A 24,647-nucleotide genomic window follows, 5' to 3' on the forward strand; every position below is an offset into this window, starting at 1 on the left:
TAATCAATAGGTCCCATAATCTCTTGAGAGAGGTGCAATGAGATTGTGATCAAAGACACATCAAATAGAAGAAGTGAATTCAAATATATTTGATAATGAAGCAATAGGTATAGCCATTTTTGGGCTTTCCTTTCACAATTCCTCATTGGGGGGATCCACAACACTTCTCCCTTTTCCCCTTATAACTTCCTCCCACTAATTCGAATTAGGTCTAGCCGTCCTCCTTCATTCTCCATTTTTGTGTATGCTTAGTAGTGGGCTTAGAAGAGCAATGTTGGGTTGAATGACCAAAAGATTCACAATCTAACATCTGTGACTTCTCATATAGCTTCCTCTCTATATATACCAGTCTCGAACCTTGACCAGTGGGTTTATAATTCAAACCATAAGCCAACAGGCTATAAGGTGAACCGGTAAGCATTTTCATTTCTCCAGTTGTTAGGTTTCTAAGTGAGGAAAATAGATAATAATGTAATATTATCATATGTCCTATTGTCTTGGATTACAAAGAATTTTTACTCGAAAGGAACCAAAATAGTTGTAGAAGACAGTAACGATAGTTTCAGGTTTTGTTTTTGTGTTCCATATAAAGAAAATATTACATTTCAAAATATACTCTCTTTATTTATTTAATTTTTTTTTTTAATATCTTTGCCTGCCTTCTTTTGTCATCGCAATAGGCTTCACACTAATCTTGCTCCTGGGTTTTAAACTCTATGGCTGATTTTTTCCTGTCATTTTGCCTTTATATATATATATATATAGGTTTTATTGGAAATTCACACTAATCTTGTTCTTTTGGGATGGCAGCTGGATAGGTTTATTCCCAACCGATCTGCAATGGATTTTGATTTTGCACATTACATGCTCAACGGTGGGATGGTAAGAAAGGAAAGCCCAACACCATGCTCTCCAGCCAAAGAAGCTTACAGGAAGAGGATCCTTGCATTTTGTGTGGAAAAAGAAATTGGGCTTCTGTCAGTTTCTCTAACTGCATTTTGTGTGGAAAAAGAAAAACTTAAAGAAAAACATGGGTTTAAATGCAACACAACATGCATTTTTATATCCCATTTAAGTTATGATAAAGTTGGTAGTTTCTTTTACGTTTTTTTTAGTTTGGAAGAGAACAAAGTCCAGTTTAGTGGTGAAGTGCAAGGTTGAATGAGGCATGTATCATTGAAGATTTTATTATACTGATATAATGCATAAAGTGAACTACTATGAAGGATTATGGCTTGTATAGTTGGCCTATATTTTAGAAAACAAATATTAGAACTAAGAGTATTATATTCTTTATTTGGAGTGAAATGAAATGTATTTATTGCAAATTGTCACATTTCTCATGATCTAGGCATTAGATTTGATTTTTCTGGTGCCACCTCTCCATCCTGTACTCTATTTTTCATGGTTTTTCTGAACAGCTGAGGACTTTGCAAGACGGGCATAGTTCAAGGGTTGGTTCTCTTGATTGGAACAATCACACACTGTATTAGAAAACTGTATTAGAAAATTAAAAGAAACCAAAAACTGTCTTGGTATGGATGATGGCTTTAGGATACTGCTGAAGAAAATACTAAAAAAAAATAAAATAAAATAACTGTGTTGGTGTAGGAGTGATCCCAAAGTAGGGTTATTAAAGAAATTAAAGACTCAAAAGGTGATGTTTAACTGGTTAATCTTGAAATATAGTTGCAGTTTCTTTGTCTAGTTCTTTTATGATCCTGTTTTCTTACCCCTTGCTGAAAATATCCTATACTGGATCTTGGTTCCCTTTACTATTTACTCTATTACTACTTACATATCTTGTTCACTGATAATCAAGTTAAATTATACTTGTACTTGAGAATCCAATATAATTAATTGGTCTTTCTGGGTGTATACCAAAATTTACATAAAAATACAAAACCTTTGGAATTAAATTAGGCGGTCACGGGGATTTAGACCTCCATTACCCAAATTAATTGTATGGGAAAGCAGTATTGTTTATCAGGAGTAGGCGGAATTAAGTTGCCTACTGCCCAAATTAGCACTAGGCTCTCTTATCTTGGTTTTGTTTATTTATGTATGTTATTTTGTTCGTACGTTTTGGTAGTAGTTTCTTCGCTACTTTTTGTTTGTCAATGATGATGATATCTATTTGATTCATAAATGACATTATAATAGTTTTGTTAAAATAAAGACATTAGATTAGTAAATTGTAATTACAAATAGGGATGTCAATAGTCTGCCTCATGACAACAATGGCACTATTTATAACTTTTTCAAACACTAAGGCTTTTTCTTGATGATATGACCATACCTCTTTATCTGTCATGGTGTAAGGCTGTTTTACATTATTTGGCTTTTTGTTCAATCACATGGCTAGACACAGAATGGGACTCTTACTGAATAAATCAGCTCTTGTAGATAAACAAAAGCAACCCACTTTCATATCTTATCATCACATGGCTAAAGTTAAAAATAGTGGTAGTAGGTGCATGAACTATTATGCAAAACACCCCACTTCCTGCCAAAGAGAGAGAGAGAGAGGTGTAAGTCCCTTTTGTCAAATCATCACATGGGTAAAACTCATTCACATGTCTGTGAATTGGGCTTTGTAAATAGACATATGGCATATGCACAATGCCATAACATTAGCACTAGTAAATCTCAAGGACTGAGTTTTTTTGAGCAATAACGGGGAGGTGGAATTCATACAAAATACTGCATAAAATTAATAAAAAATACATACATTTCATATACATACTGCATAAAATTTAACTCAACTACTAAGTTTTTTTTAGCAATAACGGGGAGGTGGAATTACAAAGTCATCATCCCCTGTATCTGAATAATCTGACAGCTCTGAAGCAACTTATAAGTCTGGATCATTAGTAATGGCTTGAATAACTTCAATTGGATCCTTATGCATCTTCTTTGCAATGGAAATGCTCTCATTCCTGCAACATCTGACATATAGATTTTTTAATAGCTTTGATCAAATATGAGAAAAAATAAAGATACTACATAATCAAAGTGCACTTAGAAATCTATTTAAAAAATAAATTAACATTATAATAGTTTTGTTAAAATAAAAACCTTAGATTAGTAAATTGTAATTACAAATACGGATGTCAATACTCTGCCTCATGACAACAATGCCACTATTTATAACTTTTTCAGACACTAAGGCTTTTTCTTGATGATGTGACCATTCATCTTTATCTGCCATGGTGTAAGGCCACTTCAAATTATTTGGCTTTTTTTTCAATCACATGGCTAGTCACAGAATATGACTCTCACTGAAAAAATCAGCTCTTGTAGATACACAAAACCAATCCACTTTCTCATCTTATCATCACATGGGTAAAGTTAAAAATAGTGGTGTTAGGTGTATAACACGACAATTATTATGAAGACACCCCTATCATGCCAAAGAGAGAGATGTGTAAGTCCCTTTTGCCAAATCATGATATGGGTAAAATTCATTCACATGTCTGTGAATTGGGCTCTATAAATAGACTTATGGCATATGCACAAAACCATAACATTAGCACTAGTAAATCTCAGTTGTTGATCTATGGATCGAAAGTATATAGAACGAAAGTACTCGTTAAGAGATGCATGGATTGAAAGTAGTTGTTTTACATTCTCAATCGTTCTCAAAACTATTCCATTTATAATTCCTCACATCGATGGTTCATTTTTTTTTGTAAAACTAACCTGGCATGTAATCGTCATCACCTCCATCGAGATTTGGTGTGTATTTATTTTTCAATGTGTTCAAGTGTGTATTTATTTTTCCCTCAATAAACGTTTCAAAAGTGTTTTTACAAATGTACCCTGTATTTATTTTGCTATTATTTGGCTTCTATTCATTATAGCATTATAAGCTATTCCATTTTTAACTCCTCATATTTGAAACTATTCCATTTTTAACTCCTCACGACATTTCGTGAGGCCATGAGACCCCTCCGACGTATAGGATTTTGCTGCTTGCCATTGTCTTCAACCATCAAATGTTCTTCCTTCATATATAAGAAAATACTAGGAAATCTCCTCAGTATATATAATAAGTTACTAGGAAATTTTCAAACTCTAGTGAATTGTCTTCCATAAATTCATGCTAACCCTTGTAAAAATATTTTGTGTTATTAACCTCTCTCACTTCAACCCGCTACGATTTGCTTGCATAACTCCTAATTATAGACTTGGAAGGTAAAACTCTATCAAATTGCTTAAGGAACGCTGGTGGAAGTTGTAGTCGTTGAGAGCTCCGTTCCGGGAGAAAAACTTTGAAGAACTATGGACACAAATCAGGTAAGGAGAACTTTTTGCAAAGTACTATTTCATAATGGAACTGGCTTAAAAGCAGCTTCTTTACCTATTAGGGAGAGAATAATTGTTTTTCTATAGAAAAAAAAAAAAAAAATTTAGCTTATGTGTAATGTTTTAAGTGATGTTGGACTATATTTTGTATTACTCATTCCCTCAAGTTAGATAGATTGGAATAAAGTTTGTACTCTTTATGGCACTAATGGATTTATTTATGGATGTAATGTGCAACCTAATTAGCGGTGTGGGTTATAATACCATTTTCAATTTTAGAAAATAAATCTCTTTTGCAAAGGTACCACTTTTTTTTCCAAAGGTACCATGTTATTGAACTAAAGGTACCACTTTTTGGCGTCAAGGTACCACGTTTTCTCTAAACACTTATTCATGGCGCTAATGGAGCTATTTGTGGATGTAATGTGCAAGAAAATTAGCGATGTGGGGTGCAATACCATTTTAAATTGCAAAAATAAATCTCTTTTGCAAAGGTACCACTTTTTTTCCAAAGGTACCATGTTATTGAACTAAAGGTACCACTTTTTGGCGTCAAGGTACCACGTTTTCTCTAAACACTTATTCATGGCGCTAATGGAGCTATTTGTGGATGTAATGTGCAAGAAAATTAGCGGTGTGGGGTGCAATACCATTATCAATTGCAAAAATAAATCTCTTTTGCAAAGGTACCACTTTTTTTCCAAAGGTACCATGTTATTGAACGAAAGGTACCACTTTTTGGCGTCAAGGTACCACGTTTTCTCTAAACACTTATTCATGGCGCTAATGGAGCTATTTGTGGATGTAATGTGCAAGAAAATTAGCGGTGTGGGGTGCAATACCATTTTCAATTGCAAAAATAAATCTCTTTTGCAAAGGTACCACTTTTTTTCCAAAGGTACCATGTTATTGAACTAAAGGTACCACTTTTTGGCGTCAAGGTACCACGTTTTCTCTAAACACTTATTCATGGCGCTAATGGAGCTATTTGTGGATGTAATGTGCAAGAAAATTAGAGGTGTGGGGTGCAATACCATTTTCAATTGCAAAAATAAATCTCTTTTGCAAAGGTACCACTTTTTTTCCAAAGGTACCATGTTATTGAACTAAAGGTACCACTTTTTGGCGTCAAGGTACCACGTTTTCTCTAAACACTTATTCATGGCGCTAATGGAGCTATTTGTGGATGTAATGTGCAAGAAAATTAGCGATGTGGGGTGCAATACCATTTTAAATTGCAAAAATAAATCTCTTTTGCAAAGGTACCACTTTTTTTCCAAAGGTACCATGTTATTGAACTAAAGGTACCACTTTTTGGCGTCAAGGTACCACGTTTTCTCTAAACACTTATTCATGGCGCTAATGGAGCTAATTGTGGATGTAATGTGCAAGAAAATTAGCGGTGTGGGGTGCAATACCATTTTCAATTGCAAAAATAAATCTCTTTTGCAAAGGTACCACTTTTTTTCCAAAGGTACCATGTTATTGAACGAAAGGTACCACTTTTTGGCGTCAAGGTACCACGTTTTCTCTAAACACTTATTCATGGCGCTAATGGAGCTATTTGTGGATGTAATGTGCAAGAAAATTAGCGGTGTGGGGTGCAATACCATTTTCAATTGCAAAAATAAATCTCTTTTGCAAAGGTACCACTTTTTTTCCAAAGGTACCATGTTATTGAACTAAAGGTACCACTTTTTGGCATCAAGGTACCACGTTTTCTCTAAACACTTATTCATGGCGCTAATGGAGCTATTTGTGGATGTAATGTGCAAGAAAATTAGCGGTGTGGGGTGCAATACCATTTTCAATTGCAAAAATAAATCTCTTTTGCAAAGGTACCACTTTTTTTCCAAAGGTACCATGTTATTGAACGAAAGGTACCACTTTTTGGCGTCAAGGTACCACGTTTTCTCTAAACACTTATTCATGGCGCTAATGGAGCTATTTGTGGATGTAATGTGCAACTTAATTAGAAATGCGGGGTGTAATACCATTTTCAATTGCAAAAATAAATCTCTTTTGCAAAGGTACCACTTTTTTTCCAAAGGTACCATGTTATTGAACTAAAGGTACCACCTTTTGGCGTCAAGGTACCACGTTTTCTCTAAACACTTATTCATGGCGCTAATGGAGCTATTTATGGATGTAATGTGCAACTTAATTAGAAATGCGGGGTGTAATACCATTTTCAATTGCAAAAATAAATCTCTTTTGCAAAGGTACCACTTTTTTTCCAAAGGTACCATGTTATTGAACTAAAGGTACCACTTTTTGGCATCAAGGTACCACGTTTTCTCTAAACACTTATTCATGGCGCTAATGGAGCTATTTGTGGATGTAATGTGCAAGAAAATTAGCGGTGTGGGGTGCAATACCATTTTCAATTGCAAAAATAAATCTCTTTTGCAAAGGTACCATTTTTTTTCCAAAGGTACCATGTTATTGAACGAAAGGTACCACTTTTTGGCGTCAAGGTACCACGTTTTCTCTAAACACTTATTCATGGCGCTAATGGAGCTATTTGTGGATGTAATGTGCAAGAAAATTAGCGCTGTGGGGTGCAATACCATTTTCAATTGCAAAAATAAATCTCTTTTGCAAAGGTACCACTTTTTTTCCAAAGGTACCATGTTATTGAACTAAAGGTACCACCTTTTGGCGTCAAGGTACCACGTTTTCTCTAAACACTTATTCATGGCGCTAATGGAGCTATTTATGGATGTAATGTGCAACTTAATTAGAAATGCGGGGTGTAATACCATTTTCAATTGCAAAAATAAATCTCTTTTGCAAAGGTACCACTTTTTTTCCAAAGGTACCATGTTATTGAACTAAAGGTACCACTTTTTGGCGTCAAGGTACCATGTTTTCTCTAAACACTTATTCATGGCGCTAATGGAGCTATTTGTGGATGTAATGTGCAACTTAATTAGCGATGCGGGGTGTAATACCATTTTCAATTGCAAAAATAGGTACATTTTGTAAAGGTACTACTTTTTTCCCAAATGGACCACGTTTTTTGAACTGAAGGTACTTCTTTTTGGCCTCAAGGTACCACGTTTTCTCTAAACACTTATTTATGGATTTAATGTGCAACCTAATTAGCGGTGTGGGGTATAAAACCACGTTTTCAACTGCAAAAATAAATTCCTTTTGCGAAGGTACCACTTTTTTTCCAAAGGTACCACGTTTTTGAACTGAAGGTACTCATTTTTGGCGTCAAGGTACCACGTTTTCTCTAAACACTTATTCATGGCGCTAATGGAGCTGTTTGTGGATGTAATATGCAACTTAATTAGCGATGTGGGGTGTAATACCATATTCAATTGCAAAAATAGGTACCTTTTGTAAAGGTACAATATTTTTCCCAAAGGGACCACGTTTTTTGAACTGAAGGTACTTCTTTTTGGCGTCAAGGTACCACGTTTTCTCTAAGGAAGATCCAAACCAATTTTTCATTCATTAAACTATCCATTTATCGACACCATGGAACCAAGGAAGATCCAAACCAATTTTTCATTCATTATAAACTGCTTCAGTTTTAAATTCCATCAAATTTGAAATTAGTACATTAATATAGTAGTGAAAGAAATTTCATTGAGACCCTAATATAATAAGCCATACAATACTAATTCCTGAGAACCCAAAAGAGCAACTTCATTTGATTTCATGTAAGGTAGATGCCAATATAATAAGCCATACAATAGTTACAAAAATATACCAACCTAATCCACAATCAAAAGTTGCAAAGCTACTATTCTTTAAAACTTTAAAAATAGCTAACACCAATAGAGTGCAAAATACATGAAAAAAAATGACACTATTCAACAATACAAATGTCCCATATCCCACATCATTTCAGGTACCACTTTTTAGAAAATTCAACGATCGTCCTATCCCACTTCCTCTAGCTTCCAACTGGGCAAATACTGGTATGTGAGGTTCCTTGAGGTAAATGGTACCTTGTTAGCTGATGGAGGTGATGTTAGAATCATAAAAATAAAAAATAAAAAAAAAATTACTAACCACAAGTAAGCTGATGGAAGCTTACTTGAAATCAACATGCTTGACCAAATGGATAAAGTGCTTTGTTCTTTACAAAATCCTTCATTTTGTTATTGTCATCTGAAAGCAAATTTGAAGCAATAATTGCACGTAATCTATCAACATCCACCTGCAAATTAAACCAGGTAAAGACAAATCATGAATATAGGATAGGGAAATGGACTTCATGCGTGAATACATATAAGTGTAAATAGATAGGAATCTAGTGTTGCAGAAACTATATATTTGATAAAGAAAACTTTTTCAACAATGTTGAATTTGGCATATGCACAAAATCTCGGTGATACTAAACTTTTATATGTGAAATATTGCATAAACAGGTAGCTTCATCCTTGGGAAATATGTTAGCAATTTGGTCAGATCAGCACAGAGACAGAACATAAACAAAACCAAAACAAATCTAATAATACGAAAGATCTCCCTGTCCCAAAATAGTTATCCTTTTTTACTGATTCCAAACACTCAATGGCACACACCTTTTTTCTGACATTCCAAAAGTAATCTTAAAGTGACTATTTATTTTGAAATTTTTTAATCATTCATTTCAATATGTCGTAGTTTCAGTATCTTTTGTGTTCGGTTCATTTTTAATGAGCACCACTAAGTACAGTGAAGTGACCATATTAACTGCAATATGTTCATTTAAAATGACAGGAGTCCAGTATTTGCGTATCTAATTGGTTAGGTGATGTAGGAAAAACAAGGTTGACTGATGATTTAAGCTACTGATCTCATACTGAATTCTTTGACAATGAAAAACTGTCTGAAAATATTTAAGAATATGCTATTCATTTAAACCTCATCTAGCAAAGCTGGTTTCTACTCGATAGGACCCATTATACAGTGGATGTCAAACATTTTCTATATCATTCATTACATGGGAGTACTGTTGCTTACTTCATGTTAGATTAAAACTCACTAGAGCTGGATGCTTTCTCTTTCAAAAAAATGGCACACATTAAGGGTATACTGCATTAGGGGGTTCTAAGGTTGAAAATTTTGTTGCCTAAAGGGGTTGCTTACCGCTCTCTTTGTTTCAACACGTGCCATAGTCCCCTGGTCTTCCCGCTATTGACACTACGACATTGCAGCCTAGCGGGGAGAGATCGGAAAGCAAAGTACTTGCACACAAACATGGGTTTAAAAGATGCAAAAAGAAAAAAGAAAGGTATAAGCTGGAAAACGTGTAAAAACAGAATGGGGAGTGCAGTGAAGAGGAAGGAAAACGTTATAGTGGATGCATTTTGTGGTTGCATTAATTTTTTAAATTATGTTTGCATGTATTGGAATTGAAGACCCTCCAGTTTCAACCCTTGAACAAAAGTATGTAGGAATGTGGATCAGTTTTACAAATATATTTTTTGAAACCTTTAAAGGCAAGACCCATTTCTTCCTTTGAAGACTAATGACCAGTGGGTGCTTAGATTAACAATGCACCAATGGTTTAGAAGAAAACAGAGAATTAAATGATTAACGAAGAGTATCGAGGAGATTGTGTGATTTAGTAATTCGGTATTTTCTTCATTCGGGGAAAAAAATAAATAAGACCCATGTAAAAAATAGAATTGGGCTTCACCTTCTCTTTTGGGTGACTGAGTGAACCATCCCATTTCTCCATGAAGTCCAACATGAAAGCACCACAACTATCACTGAATAAAAGACTGTTTAGGTATCTGTTAATTATAATTGTGAACATAATCAGTACACCAAACTAGGAACATTAAGTGATAAAATTACCTATCGGGCTGTTGAGGTACGTTGGGCACATTGTATATGAAGTTTTGTAGATCTCTTCCGGTGAATACCTCAACCAACATTACCTACAAATGCACAATATATAAATGATTAGACTAAAAAATTCAGTACCACGTTCTTCAACTTGTATACTTTACCGTCCTAATTTAACAGTAAATGAATACATAATCAAAAAAATGAGCTCATATGTAATAAGCGTTTACCAAATCTTTTGACATCTTGTCTGGAGTACGCTTATCATGCGAAGAATGTTTGTTTGAATCCAACACATCCATACGACTATCGCAAATGTTAAAGACATACAAGCACCAATGTTTCTCATTTACAAGTATTGGAAAGAAAAGCTGCATATTTAACAATGTAAAAATTTAATTACTTTTAGAATCATATTTTTTTGATAAAAGTATAATAATTATTTATGTTTGCAAGCGATAAATATTACCATATTGAATTGGCAAACTTTGTTATCATCGACATTCCTTATCCTTTTATAGTTGTTCCAAACTGCTTGTATTTTACCTTTCCTATCAACCACTTTTGAAGGTATCTTGGAAAGTTCAATCTGAAAATGCACACAATTGATAACCTAATATGTGTCAAACAAACATTCACTATAGATAGAAGAATTTGTTACCCCAATCGAAGGCGGAAAGAAAAATTTGGTTCCTCTACGCTTTTGTTTCAGCTGGAGCATTTGGCAATAGACTTCAACCACCTACAATGATCACATTTAAACCATTAATGCATGCGTGTGATTGGTTTGAAAAATCAATGAACTTTAAGTGAACATACCATATTTGATATCCAATGATTGTAAGAGATTGTTCTCATCTCTTTTCTTGTGAGGAAAATATCATTTATGTTCACCAGCATTTCACTATAATTAAACAATAACATATTAAGTGTTTGAGCATAGAAAGTAAGTAAATATAGAGCAAATAAGAAATTATTTATATAATTTCTCACTCATCATTTCTGCTCTCATCCATGGCATATGAGATGACTGCCTTTGCTTCTGGACGAAGGACACGCAATCGGTTGACCTTCATTTCAACCCAAGGTGATCCCTTATGGCGCCCAGGCTTTATAACACGTAATAAAGGGATCACTGCTTCCTGCACATCACGCTCCTCTTCCATTGCTGTGGAGGTTCCCACTTCCTCCTCCATTGGTGCGGGGATTTCTCCTTCCTCCTCCATGGGATCGTGTTTTGTAAAAGATTGCCAGGGTGAGTTTGCTTGTCTTGTGGAGGTTTCGAATTCCTCCTCCACTGGTATGTGGGATTCATCTTCCTCCTCAATCGGATTGTGTTGTGCAAACAATTGCGAAGATGGGTTGGGTTGTCGTGTGGATGAACTGGGTTCTGAGGATCTCGACCCCCTGCCTTGGCCTACATTGTGCCGTTGCTTCCATTTCTTAACAACTTTAATAATTTCATATGCCAACTCCTAACAATTTTAAACAAGTTTAATAAATATATATATCAGTTAATATATAAATGTAACCGTAGAGTTCCAAGTAATTATGAATATGCAAATATAACCGTATATTTAGTACCAATTATAAAAAGCCATAATTGACGTGATTACCTTATCGGCATCTTCAGATGTATCAGTTGTAAACTTTACCTCACCGAAGTCGAAACCATTATATTTATGCTTCTCCAAATTCAACCTCTCGCCTATTAATTTGTTGGTCCATCCACGTACGCATGACATCTCAGGCTTCGGTTTTGGTCCATTGACATCCACACGGTGTAGGTAGAAAAGCTACAACATATAAGCCATTATGATAATGACATTATAGCTATTTAAAATAAAATGATAGACACATTACAAATATTATATCTTAGAACATACCATGAGAAAGAACAAGCATCCATGTATGTATGTACAACCTTCTCTTCCTTCCTTTCCTTTATAGGACGCAATTCCTTTTTTCAACCAATCTAAAACAAACTTCCCCCAATTATACGATTTAATAGCATCCACATTGTCAACCGCTGCCAATAACCTTTTGCTTGTCTCATTTTTCGATATGGGTGCTAGAAGTGATCCGCAAGCGAAAAGGACAAAAGCCCTCTTGAAGTCATCCCCAACAGGAAGAACGTCTAATTGATGCACTAAGTTTGGCACTTCTATTACACCGTCCTTTAAAAAAATGCCATTTTCTAACCAATGCACACTTTGTACAATATAATTTGGCACATCTTCTCCTCTTCCCGAGGGTAGGCCAAGTACCTCTTCAACGTCACTTGGCGTAACATGGATCCGAGCGCCAGATTCAAGGGTGAGATGAGATGTTCTAGGGTCAAAGTGTTCTACCAACCATAAGCACAGGTTGCACTTCAAAATGGTACACTCGATGTCTAAAAGGGACCCAAACCCAATCTCTTGTACGGCAACCTTTTTGTCTTCACTTAAATTGCAAACCGTTTCCTTGAATTTATTTGGAGAACACCGGGTATTCAACATCTACAAATAAATTACCAACACAGGCACATTAGATACAAAAAGGAAGGATAGAGCACATATATGGACATAACAGTCCAACTTAAATTTACCAATTTGCACTTCTACACATTACATGTTGAAAAGATTCAATCTCAAATCTGCTAGCTTACAAAGGCACTTGGGAGTACTCATATATTCCTAATTCATTAATTCAATACACATTCTTCAGAATTAATCCAACTAAGCACGTAATGATAGGTAAAACACACAAAAATAAGCATATATAAAGCATCACTTAACCCAATCGAATAGATAAAAGGAAATAAAAAAAACACTTACAGTTTTTATTTTTATTTCTTTTATTGAAATTGTTGAAAAGTTCTTTTCCTTGGATGTTAATGGTTGTATGGTTTACCTGATAAGGGAAGGAGGAAGGATCCAATGTCCTCATACCATTTGTTATAGGAATGAAGGTTCTACCTCGTATTTTTAATTAGAGAATAACTCTAGGGGGTTTCGATTACCATTGGAAATGCTCAGCTCAGAGGATAAGTAATGGACCTTTTTGTTGATGATCTTATGTTAATCGCAGCTGGGATGTTGAATCTGTTAAAATACTGACAGAATCAATAGCTCAATTTAGTTTTAACTTCTATTTCTAGCTTGATTCCAAATAATGCAAAGAGGTGTCATATTCTGATCTGGTATAGAGACTGCTACTCAAAACCTAATTCTCAGAAAGCTTAATTTCTCTATTAGGACCCTCCCAATTAGATATTTGGGAGTTTTATTATTGTCTAATAGACTGAATAAGCAGCACTGTGATCCTTTAATTGAGGAGTTTTGGACTACCAACTACTCATTTTGTGCTGGAAGTTTACAACTTATAAAGTTTATGCCATTCTCAGTGCAAGTTTATGTGGCTTCCCCCTTTGAATCTAGGACATTCAAAATTCAAACACACAATCAATTACCAATTAAGCACCCAAATTGGCCCACAAATATTAATAACATCAGTTTCTCGAGTCAAATAAATAAGTTAAGAATTATCCTTTTTCAAATAAAGTTTTATGACAACACCATGATAATGATGATTTTTATTTTTGGGAAGCACTGGAAGTGTTTTTGTTGCTTCTACAACTGAATAACTACACAACTCTTTCAACCTTCAAACACAAAAACACACACACAAAAGAAAATAAAAAAATAAAAAAATGAAAATTTTGTTGTTTATATATTAATAAATTTTGTTACTTTATATTGTACTTTGTTTCATATACAATTGGGTGCCTGTCTTAATTGACAGATTTATGCTTCATGCGGTTAACATCCAATTTATTATTAGCATGAAAAAAACTGGAATAAAAAATATATATATATATATATTTAAATAATTAAAGATATGACTTACCAGTATGAAGTGATGAAAGCACTCTAAAATATGGTAAGACCGTAGGGTGCTGCAATTGTAAAAATTATAATCCACAATAAGGGCCTTCAGCTTGTTCAAGACTAAAGTTCAACCCAAATTTACCAATTAGTCTTTCAAATCCTGCAAAGGGAGATCCTGTTTCAGTCATTATCTTCACAAATATTTATAACTAAAATTCATAAATAAAAAAAAAAGTATATAAAAAAGATCATAAAAATTTTCACCAAATAGGATTTAGTTTGCAAAACAAGAATTACAGTTACAAATCTCAGAACAAGATAACCATAAACACGAGAAGCTAGAATGAACACGAACAGTCATCTTAAGACATATACACCAACTTATTAACTATTAATAGAAAATCGAACATGACACAGATATTCAAATTTATAAGTCCAGTCTTCATTTAAGCTGAGTCTTATGCAGTAGTTATGCTACAAAATAGGAACCACATGCTTTAGCTTTTATGTTACTATAATTGTAAATTAAGGAAGGCTATTCTAAGTGTAAGGAAATAAGAAAGTGTGCATCAGAAACAAAGAAATAAAGAAAGAATTAATGAAAGAAAATAGAGTTAGCATGCTTAGGAATGCAAGGCTCTCTTCAAACTGGCAACTGTATGCTAAACTAAAAACTACTTCAACCCTTGTTTTCTTTAGATATACTCTTGTTGAAACTCAGAATTTGTAATTTGGTGGTTTAACAAATCTCACACATACATGTTACTTTCAGAAAAATATGTGTACATGAGTCCAGTTAACTGATGGGAGATATTCTGATGACGTTTTCTTGAGTCTCCGTTCAAGTTTCAAGCTTAAATAATTTATCCTATAATGAATTTATAAATAAGGTCACATCAAATCCAACTTCTAGTGGAGTTATTTTTTTGTCTTTCTTAAAGGGCAATAAGAAAATTGAAGACCCAATCAGGGTCATCTCTCCTTTCTGCATTTCGATCAGCAAAAGGAGAAAAGGTTTTGGAAGTGGAAGGGACAATCACCAGCCAGCCGGTTCTTCAAGACGTGGGAATTTCTACATGGCCTAGTATATTTTTGTGATAGTTCAACTCTTTAGTATTCAAAATGCTACTTTATATATATATATATATATATATATATATATATATATATATATGATAAAAAAAAGGGGTCAGGTGACATGGTGAAAGCTTAAACTGGCCACTATAAGGAGACATATTTAAGTATGAGATCAGCCATTTCGTAGGCTGTAAACAAGCTGAGTCAAGCCAACTTTATAGAGCTTATGCTCAGCTTGGCTGGTTAGAAGCAGTGTCTGAGCTTAGTTTGAGCTTGGTTAATTTTTAAACAGTTGTGATCAAACTTGACTCACTCAAATAAACCAATTACTCAGCTCGGTTCGCATAAATGAATTGAGTTCTTAAGAAGTTCTGGAGGATGGGAAATTTGGAGCCTTGTTATCATAATTGTTAGTCAAAATAAAATACGCGCGTCATGCTTTGCAACTTCTCACTGTTGGAGCAAAAGATTGAGAAAATGTGTCTGTGTGACTGTAGATTCTTAGTTTTAATTGTTGATTAAATTTGGACCATTGACTTCTTTTTCTGTAAACAAATGAATATCAAATCTAAAAGATAGGTGAAACGCATGAAAAACTTAAATTAACAGGATAATCTGCCAAGGAATGCTCTACGATGTCTCTAAATGCTAGTTCAAAGTTTCAAATTATGTATCCACATAAGGTATAAAGGAAAAAACAATCATGAGACTTGCTACATCAACAATATTCAAACATATATACAATAATAACAACGAAATAGTAAAAAAAGGTTCAATAATTGCTGTACTACTTTCACAAGTGATTGAAATTTGCAATAAACTGTACATTATGCATAAAAAGGCTTCCTAATAACTATTGGAAAATCTGAAAATTTGGATACAAGTCCATTCAACCAATCTTTTCCTAAGTCCTTATACTTTATCCTATGTTTGGTTGCCAAGAAATTGGGAAAACAAGAAGAAATTAGGAAACATGGAATCTTGTAACAATTCTACTCCTTTATAGAAACTTGTTAATCTTAAAGTTTTTCTTCTTTCCTTATTTTCTCTGCTACCAAATAATGGACAGTTCAAAATTGTTGTGTTCTAGCCTAATTTAACCTACATCTTAACTTAAAAAGTCCAAGCAATGACTTAAACTTTTATAAAAGATTGGGATGATCAATACCAAAGTCCATGCCTTCTACCAAACAAATTTAATGACATAGCTAGCCCTTTGTCCTACATTGTTAATTCTCAACATACACAAAGAAACATCATCCACATATGCTACAAAATGAAATTTTGCATAGACACCATTATTAGTAAGACAAATCCAACAAAATGAGATTAATTAATCAACAATAATCTACTTATCCTAAATTATTTTTCAGTCAACTTGTTCATTCTATAGAGAAAAGAGTATCACCCAGTGGCCTAATTGATAGAGTGGCCAGCTTACTGTGTTCGAGTCCTTTCTCCTTCTAGTTTGCCAAGGAAAAAAAAATAGAGAGAAAATACTATTTTCATGGCTGGGAATAACATGCACTTCTACTGTTACGTTATTAGAAATAATTGTACTTTAGCTTGATGGAATGTCTGGAACAAAATTTTAGCAACTTGAGGTATAAAATCTACAAAAGAAGTACATTATTCGCTTGGAATTCAACATTTTAATAGAAAGAAATCTTTAGTATGCATATGTTTCTGGTAAGGGGAGAAAATTGTGACATTTCAGTAATCAAATAGGCATAATATGGAATCTAATCCCTAATAATTGAGAAGTAAAGTCATAAGATTAAAGATGCAAAACTAAGACAAAGATGAAATAATTAACACATTTATTGTATAAGATAACTGCAATTGTTGGTAGAATATATCAACTACTTATTCCTATATAAGTGATTATACCTAGTTGATACTTCCATAATCATTATATTCACCTTCTCACCAAAATTAAAGCACGTATGTAAAAAGCATGCTATTAACCACCATTAAACTTAACTAGAAAACTTAAAAATAATATTTTTGGAGTAATTATCTAAAAAAACAAAAGTGACTAAACAAGATTCTTGAAATTGTACCAAATAATTGAAGAAATATAATGTTAGTATCATTATTGGAGGTAGTGCATATTATGTCCCAGGAGGTAGTTAGTAGCCAATACATATATACTCCATATCTTGTAGCAAATATTTTGTAGCCGTAGTTCCTTATTTTGTAGCAGATTAAGGTACTACTTCTTTCCGATATTCCCTATGGCAACCACTTAGTTATCGCGTATGTGTCTAACTTCTGGCTATAAAATAGCACTTTTAACTACACAGTCAGACATAGCATAGGTACGTAGTCTCTTCTATACATACCAATATTGAAGAGCTTTTTCCTTACATAACTACTACTATATTAGGAACTACTTGACTGCCTTACCCATTATACATGGATTTGTGCTATATGGTAGATTGAGTTTATAAATTTGTATATAACCTCTCATCACATGGTACTAGTCACAGTTGTGAAGTCCTTGAAGAGAGTTCAGGCTTATGGGTTTTTGGTGAAGTAGCTCTGATTGTCTTTTTGGGTTAATATAATTTATAGTGATTTCGATTATATTCTTAAGAGGATTATAGAACCTAACCTTCTAAAGTTCACAAGAACAGGAATGACATCAGTTTAAAAAATCTTAATAACAACTTCCACTTTATCTTCACTAGCTGAGAACTTATCCTGTCATTATCTACAAAAAATTGAAGTCAGTGAAGGTTTCCTGTCTCGAAACAACAGAAATTTGAGATTTACCACAACTTTATGAAATTCTGCATGATTAGTTGCAAGTGTTTCCCAATGAGAACTCATTAACATCACAGTTATTTTTCCCTTAACTTTTGGATTTGACTTATTTACTTCCTTGCATAATATATAACCAATAATTGTATTGCCATCACACCTACCATGAACAGAGGAGTTATCAATAGTAATCATAGTCATATTTACAATGAGACTACAAAGAAATTACCAGTATTACTGGTATGCAGTTATTTTGAAAAATCCTCTAATATTTTTTTATCTTTTTTTTTTAAAGTAAAAAAAATCCTCTAATTTTATCTTTGGAGAAACAAGAAAGTTTAGTTCCACTTTTTATTGCAAATTAGTATGCACCCAATTGGAGCAGTAGCACAACCAAAACCAAAAAGGATAAAACTGAATCATTCTTCTATTAAAAAAATAAATAAATAAAAGAAAATAAAAAAAAACCAGCAACTTCATAAGACAGAAAAACACAGTTTACAGCATATGAATCCTCAAATCTAGTGAATATGTAAACAACACATGAATTGAAATCATGTCAGCAGAAAGTAACAACAACTTAATTGATTAAAATTTTCAACACATAGTATCATTTACAGAGAGACTCTACAACTTTCTAGGGGAAGGCAGAGATGAAAGAGGAAATTGGAAAATAGTACCCGGGTTAGAGAGGGTTAGGGCTTATCCCTATGCTTGAAGAAATAACTTCTGCGATTGAAGAAAAAATTAGAAAATTGATGAGAGTTCAGAGAAGGAAGAAAGCAGAATAATAAAGATCAATGAATGTTTAGAAAAGGAAGAAAGGAGAACAAGGCCAGTACCTGGGCGATTTTCCTCTGAAGGTGAAACTTGCAAAAGACAAAGCTTCAAACAATCAGCCTTTGTGATTGAGGCAAAGTTATATCAGTGCTTAGAAAGGGTTAGGCTTTCATTGATGGATTCAATAGAGTGAGGGCTAGGTCTCATTTGAGAATGGGAGAGAGAAGGGTCTGCACAAATAGAAATATGAAAGAGCATTAGGGCTCTAATTAGGTCAAAGTACCTATTTCAAGAGTTATAACGTGACCGGAGGCTGAGATGACGGTAAAAAACCCCAATTGTTTGCAACCGTCCAGTTATTGCCGCTACACCAGAAATTAGGAAGAGAAAGGTTAGGGTTTCAGCAAAGAGGGAAAGAGGAACCGTTGAGCCTGAGTATTTGATTTCCCTTTAGCAGATCGAAGATTGTTCGTGCCATGGCAGATTGTATCTGTATCGCAGGAAACAAGTGAGGGAGAAAGAGTCGTGAGAGAGGGTTACACCGAATGGAATATGAAAGGCATTAGGGGTTGAAATTAGGCAAGTGTAGAAAAGGGCATTTTAGGCAACACATAAAATAGGAAGAAGGGTATTTTAGGCAACAGAAATATCAAACAGTATTTTTTCATGTGCCACCTCAGCTTTTGGGTCAAACCCATTTTAAAGAAACTATGGGACTTTGACTCAATCTCTTAGTAAATATGATACCCTAAGTCCATTTATGTGTAATAATCCCTATAATTTATAACGATTTCGATTATATATCCTAAAGAGTATGATAGTGTGCAGGGGTATTTTTCAGAGGATTATACATTCTTAAGAGGATTATAGAAACTAACCTTCTGAAGTTCACAATAACAGGAATGACATCAATTTAAAAAATCTTAATAACAACTTCCACTTTATCTTCAATAGATGAGAACTTATCCTGTCATTATTTACAAAAAATTGAAGTCAGTGAAGGTTTCCTGTCTCGAAACAACAGAAATTTGAGATATATCATTTTTCATATATTGGTCAAGTCAAATGCTCAAAGAATATTCTTTCAAAAGAACAAAGAGGCTCAAGAAAGATGCTGATTGCGAGTGTTAATCATCGAACACAGACAATTATGTTATGTGAAAACCATTGTAGCAGAAAGTACATAACCAATCCAATTATTTTAGTGCATAATAGGATATAGCTTATTTTAACAAATCAACCATTTAGTGGGTACATTCAATTTAAAGCCACTGTCTAGAAAGCACTAAGTTTAAAAAGTAAGGAACACATATTGGTTAGTATTTAAAGAGTATGATACGAGCACGATAAGAGTAATTCCTTGCTTCTTAAGTGACTACTCCTCAAATTTTAACTCTTGTTTTTCAATTGCAATGTAAAACATTTTATAAGTGCCAGCGATCCAACCCGTAAAATCACGCTCTCTACATTTTTCCTATTAAATTGAGTGAAAAAAAAAAGGAGTTGCAGCCGGCTCCTTTTGTGTAGTCCCCTTATATCTAATAGTTTCTATCTTTCTTTTTAGAAAACCCAATAGCCTACAATAGCAAGATATTGACAAGATATTTAAATATTCTATACTCAAAAAACAGATAACACATTAACAAGATATATAAAGACTACCAAAAAAGAATATGGAGCTAGAGTCCCAAAAACTTTTAGGCCAATGATTAAATTGCAACGACCGTTCAAGACTCTATTTTATAAAGCCAAACTGAATATATATATAATATTACAAGCAATAGATAATAATCAAGTTTCTATTTTGTTTTCACTTATTAGATGCATGAAATGGATTAAAAAGTTAAGACAAACACTAACTTATGAAATTAGTGTTACATTTCTGCATTTCCAAATAAACCTTTTAAATTAATAGTAAAGCTATCCAAAGATCTCCAGTTGACAAGAGCCATGAATTCTCTTTATGGATAGGACTGATATAAGATTCTCAGACTGTGTTTTTACATTCACAAATTACGATATTTTTCTCAATCCAATAGCCAGTGAAGAGAGCTTATGACTCTTTTCAAGAGAGGGTGACTTCTCCTTTAAATTGATGTCTATTTCCAGCTGAAAGTAACTTTCTTTGATAAATTATCCACCACCAACAAAAGTTACTGATCATAATGTGTGAACAAAAAATGAATTCTGAAGTTTGAATGTCCATAGTGTAACATTAATGCCAGACACCCAATATGTTAATTATTATAAATATCATACTTTATCATCATATAAATAAGCCTAAATACTACAAGAAATTTCTTGAGACACCATGTATGTTCTCACCAGGACTAAAATGTTCTCATTTCATGACATCAACTGCTTTGTACTCATATTTGAGATCTATGTTGAAAGAGGCGATAACTAATGGTCAATAATTAACAAAAAATTTTTTTTTTTAACTAAAATCAAATAAAAAATCAGGGTTTTAGAAAGTGAAACCGGCAGAAGAAATTGACTGATCAAAATTTAGAGAGCGAAAGTAGTAGAGTGAGAGAGACCTTTGAAGTTGAGAGCGATACGAACACGGCAAGAGCAAGAGCTCCCCCAGGAAGAATATAGCTTCAGCTACATTGGCTCCTCACCATTACTCGCCTATTCACAAACAACCAATAGCTTGTTAGATAGTTAAATCAATCAGTTGAGTCTGTAGTGATTGATGTGATGGTGCTCTGTGCAATTGATTGATGATGAAGTAAGAAAATTTTAGTGACAATTTCTTTTAAAAAAAAAAATTAAAATTAAAATAAATTGGAAACAGAGCAACTGATTCACAACGAATTTGAGAGACACCAACCATAGTGCACGATAAGAGTAATTCCTTGCTTCTTAAGTGACAACTCCTCAAATTTGAACTCTTGTTTTTCAAGTGCTATGTAAAACATTTTATAAGTGCCAGCGATCCATGATGTAAAATCACGCTCTCTACATTTTTCCTATTAAATTGAGTGAAAAAAAAAAGGAGTTGCAGCTGGCTCCTGTTGTGTAGTTTCTATATTTATTTTTAGAAAACCCAATAGCCTACAATAGGAAGAAAACCCTAATTTTACAAAACCCAATAGCCTACAATAGGAAGAAAACCCTAATTTTAGAAAACCCAATAGCCTACAATAAGAAGAAAACACAAAAACAAGAACCATTACAACAAAAAAGCTTAAGAAACACCAAATCATCATAACTCAATCCAAATTTACAGCTGAAAAAAGAAAACAAGAAAAATTCAACTGAAACAATGAAAATGCACTGACAAATGTATGGTTTGAAGCTCACCGAGAACCCTTGATCCCTCTTCTGAGCCCATTGTAGCTGGACTGAAAATTGAGCTGGGTTTCTCAATTCCTACAGCGATAAAGCTAGAGAGAGAGGGTGGAGGGACCGGCTTAGAAAGAGTCGTGGAGAAAGAGAGAGAGAGAGAGCAGCGATGAGAGAGAGCAGCGAATGAGAGAATTTTATTTTTAGGGCCAAAGAAGATCGTATTTACCGAACGAATTAGGGCAATATATTAAATTATGGAGAAAGGGCATTTTAGGCAACACCAAAAAAAGTGAGAAGGACATTTTTGGCAAAACATTTCTTGAACAGTAATAATTCATGTGCCACGTCAGCAATTCATTTTAGGGAAATATGAAACTTTGACTCCGCCTCTGAGTAAATACGGAGCCCTAACCCCATTTATACGTAATTATCCCTTTAAAATAATAATAGTAACAAAGAAAATATATAAATGTCTTACTGTGTCAGGAGTACAGTAGATCATGACGTACTAATTTTTTAATTTTTAATTTACTAATATTTTCTAGCTTTGTTCTGTTGTTGGGATCCATTGACCCGTTAAAGACGAGCTGAAGTCTTTCTTTAACAACAATAGCTCGCTGGAAGTCTACATATGTTTTGATTAGGAAAGTCGTATTATTATATTTCCCTCTCTCTCTTTCTGCCATTCAGTCATTCATTCATATATATATATATATATATATATATATATATATATATATATCCCAAGTTGTAACTTAAGTCAATTAGTTGATCAAGACTTTGTTGATCAATTAAGAACAATATTTGTACAGTTAGCTCAAACTACACTGCTGAAGAAGTTAATGCTTGCACATGTTATATATATTATATATATATATATCCGAAGTTGTAAATTAAGTCAACTATTAGTTGATAAATATATTCCCTCTCTCTTTCTGCCATTCTTTCATATATATATATATATATATATATCCCAAGTTGTAACTTAAGTCAATTAGTTGATCAAGACTTAGTTGATGCTCAAACTACGCTGCTGAAGAAGTTGATGCTTGAACATGTGATATATTATATATATATATATATATAATACTAATACTAGCTTGTTAAAATAAAATAAAAATTCTAACAACAAAAATTATTGAGAAACTAATCCCTATATGTATCTGAAAGCAAAGGGATTGTCACAAATAAAGCCTGTATGGTGGTTCCTATAAATACGTGACCCTCCACCTCCACTTCCCTATCAAAATCTATTACAAGAGAAAATAGCTACAGAGAGAACATATATACGGCGAGAGAAAATGTCACTGTCCAGTGATACGGATGCTTGGGAGACCCTTTATGAGAAAACTAATGGGAAGCTTTCCGTCCAAATAATTGATGGTAGTGCTCCTGACAAGGTGGTCTACCTACAAGAGACATGTAATGGGAAGGTGGAGGTTGCTGATGTTGATGGGGTGGTCCACTCTGTGCTAGACTGGGTTACTCTGGTTGACCCAACTGACTCGAAAGTGATAGGCATCGCAAAGGAGGCGACCAAAGAAAATAAATTGGAGTTCAATGGCGTCGTTGTGGGCATGAAAGTGAATGTAGTTTTGGGGACCGCTTACGCTCTTCTTATCAAAGCCAAATATAAAGACGATACCAAATTACTCTTATCTGTTGCTTTGGATACCTTCCTTTTCAAAAAGATCCTGTTATCCATACAATTACCATCGTTCTACTCGTCTGCCCTAAACAAAAATATATCGCTCGACTAAAAGTCGGCACCTATGCGGAAGTATCTATCACTATGGTTTGCTTTTCCCATTCCTAAGATCGTCCTCTTATTCTTATGTGTGGCATTGTTGTATGTTATTGTGTGTTAATTGGCAGATGAAGGGTCCCATTAAGATTCGTATGTATATATATATATATACATTCTTAATGTTATCTGTCAATCTAATATTAAAAATAATATAATATAAATAAATAAAAAAGGACCATGATTGATGTTAGCCAGCCTCTATTCGGTTTGGATAGTCCGTACTCAGATGTAACTTTGTTGTTGATCCATTTTATATATATTGTTTGTTTTTATCTTGTTTGAAAATCAATCCAAATATATATATATATATATATATATATATATATATATATATCAATATATGTGTTGCTTTAAATCCCAGCTTCCAAACCCACTGTGTTGGAGAATTCATCTCTTACTAGCCCGATACTGGCAGATATGCCAAACAGGAACACGAAGGGATATTTGTTTTGTTGGCTCCCAGTAGCAAACGTAGACAACAAAATTAAATTTGCACAGATTTGACTGTTTAAATTCTTCAGGACTCCACAAATCACAACAATCTTTCATTTGGAGGTTGGAGCATTTGTACACCTAATCCATCTTCTTCTCATGCATGTTGGTGCGCTCATCTTTGTCTTTAAGCTATGCACTGTGAGATATATTTTTATAAATTAGCATATTTCGGTAACAAAACAAGTCTTAGTCGAGTTGTAATTTCAGTTACCATATCAGACTTGACAAACTACAGAATTTAGAGGTTGAACAGAAGAGGAAAGTACCATTGATCATCGAAAAGGAAAGAATAACACATTAGGACATCGTTTCCCACTTAGGACACAATTACCTATATGGTATATGTTCAGAGTTACCAAAATACAAAAAATTCAAGTTTTAGTTGGATTCTGTCTAGTGGGAACCGGTGGGAGAAATGGGAACTAGTAGCCAAAGTACGTCGAAAAGGCTTC

General features: G+C 33.8%; 1 protein-coding gene across 1 annotated transcript; it reads right to left on the bottom strand.

The window, feature by feature from the left end:
- Positions 1-8,123: 8,123 nt before the first annotated feature.
- On the bottom strand, positions 8,124-21,202 carry LOC132314118 (uncharacterized). Its single transcript, XM_059813018.1, has 13 exons — positions 21,140-21,202; positions 13,996-14,136; positions 11,991-12,605; positions 11,721-11,900; positions 11,098-11,579; positions 10,924-11,008; positions 10,766-10,846; positions 10,574-10,693; positions 10,335-10,475; positions 10,114-10,196; positions 9,953-10,025; positions 8,363-8,485; positions 8,124-8,281 (listed from the first exon to the last, which is right to left on the bottom strand). The coding sequence occupies exons 3-12, from the start codon at positions 12,603-12,605 to the stop codon at positions 8,369-8,371; spliced, it is 1,977 nt and encodes a 658-aa protein (XP_059669001.1). The 5' UTR covers positions 13,996-14,136; positions 21,140-21,202; the 3' UTR covers positions 8,124-8,281; positions 8,363-8,368.
- Between the last annotated feature and the right edge of the window lie 3,445 nt (positions 21,203-24,647).

This window comes from Cornus florida, unplaced genomic scaffold, assembly GCF_030987335.1.
Source record: "Cornus florida cultivar Cherokee Brave unplaced genomic scaffold, ASM3098733v1 CherokeeBrave_3.0.0_Hap2_Chr06, whole genome shotgun sequence".
Classification (NCBI taxonomy): domain Eukaryota; kingdom Viridiplantae; phylum Streptophyta; class Magnoliopsida; order Cornales; family Cornaceae; genus Cornus; species Cornus florida.

Coding starts and splice junctions, on each gene's coding strand:
- LOC132314118 (XM_059813018.1), bottom strand. CDS start 12,605: ATGTTGAATACCCGGTGTTCTCCAAATAAATTCAAGGAAACGGTTTGC. Junction 10,197..10,334: donor ACAAGATGTCAAAAGATTTG/GTAAACGCTTAT, acceptor GTGCATTTGTAG/GTAATGTTGGTTGAGGTATT. Junction 8,486..9,952: donor TCAGTCACCCAAAAGAGAAG/GTGAAGCCCAAT, acceptor TTTAATTTGCAG/GTGGATGTTGATAGATTACG.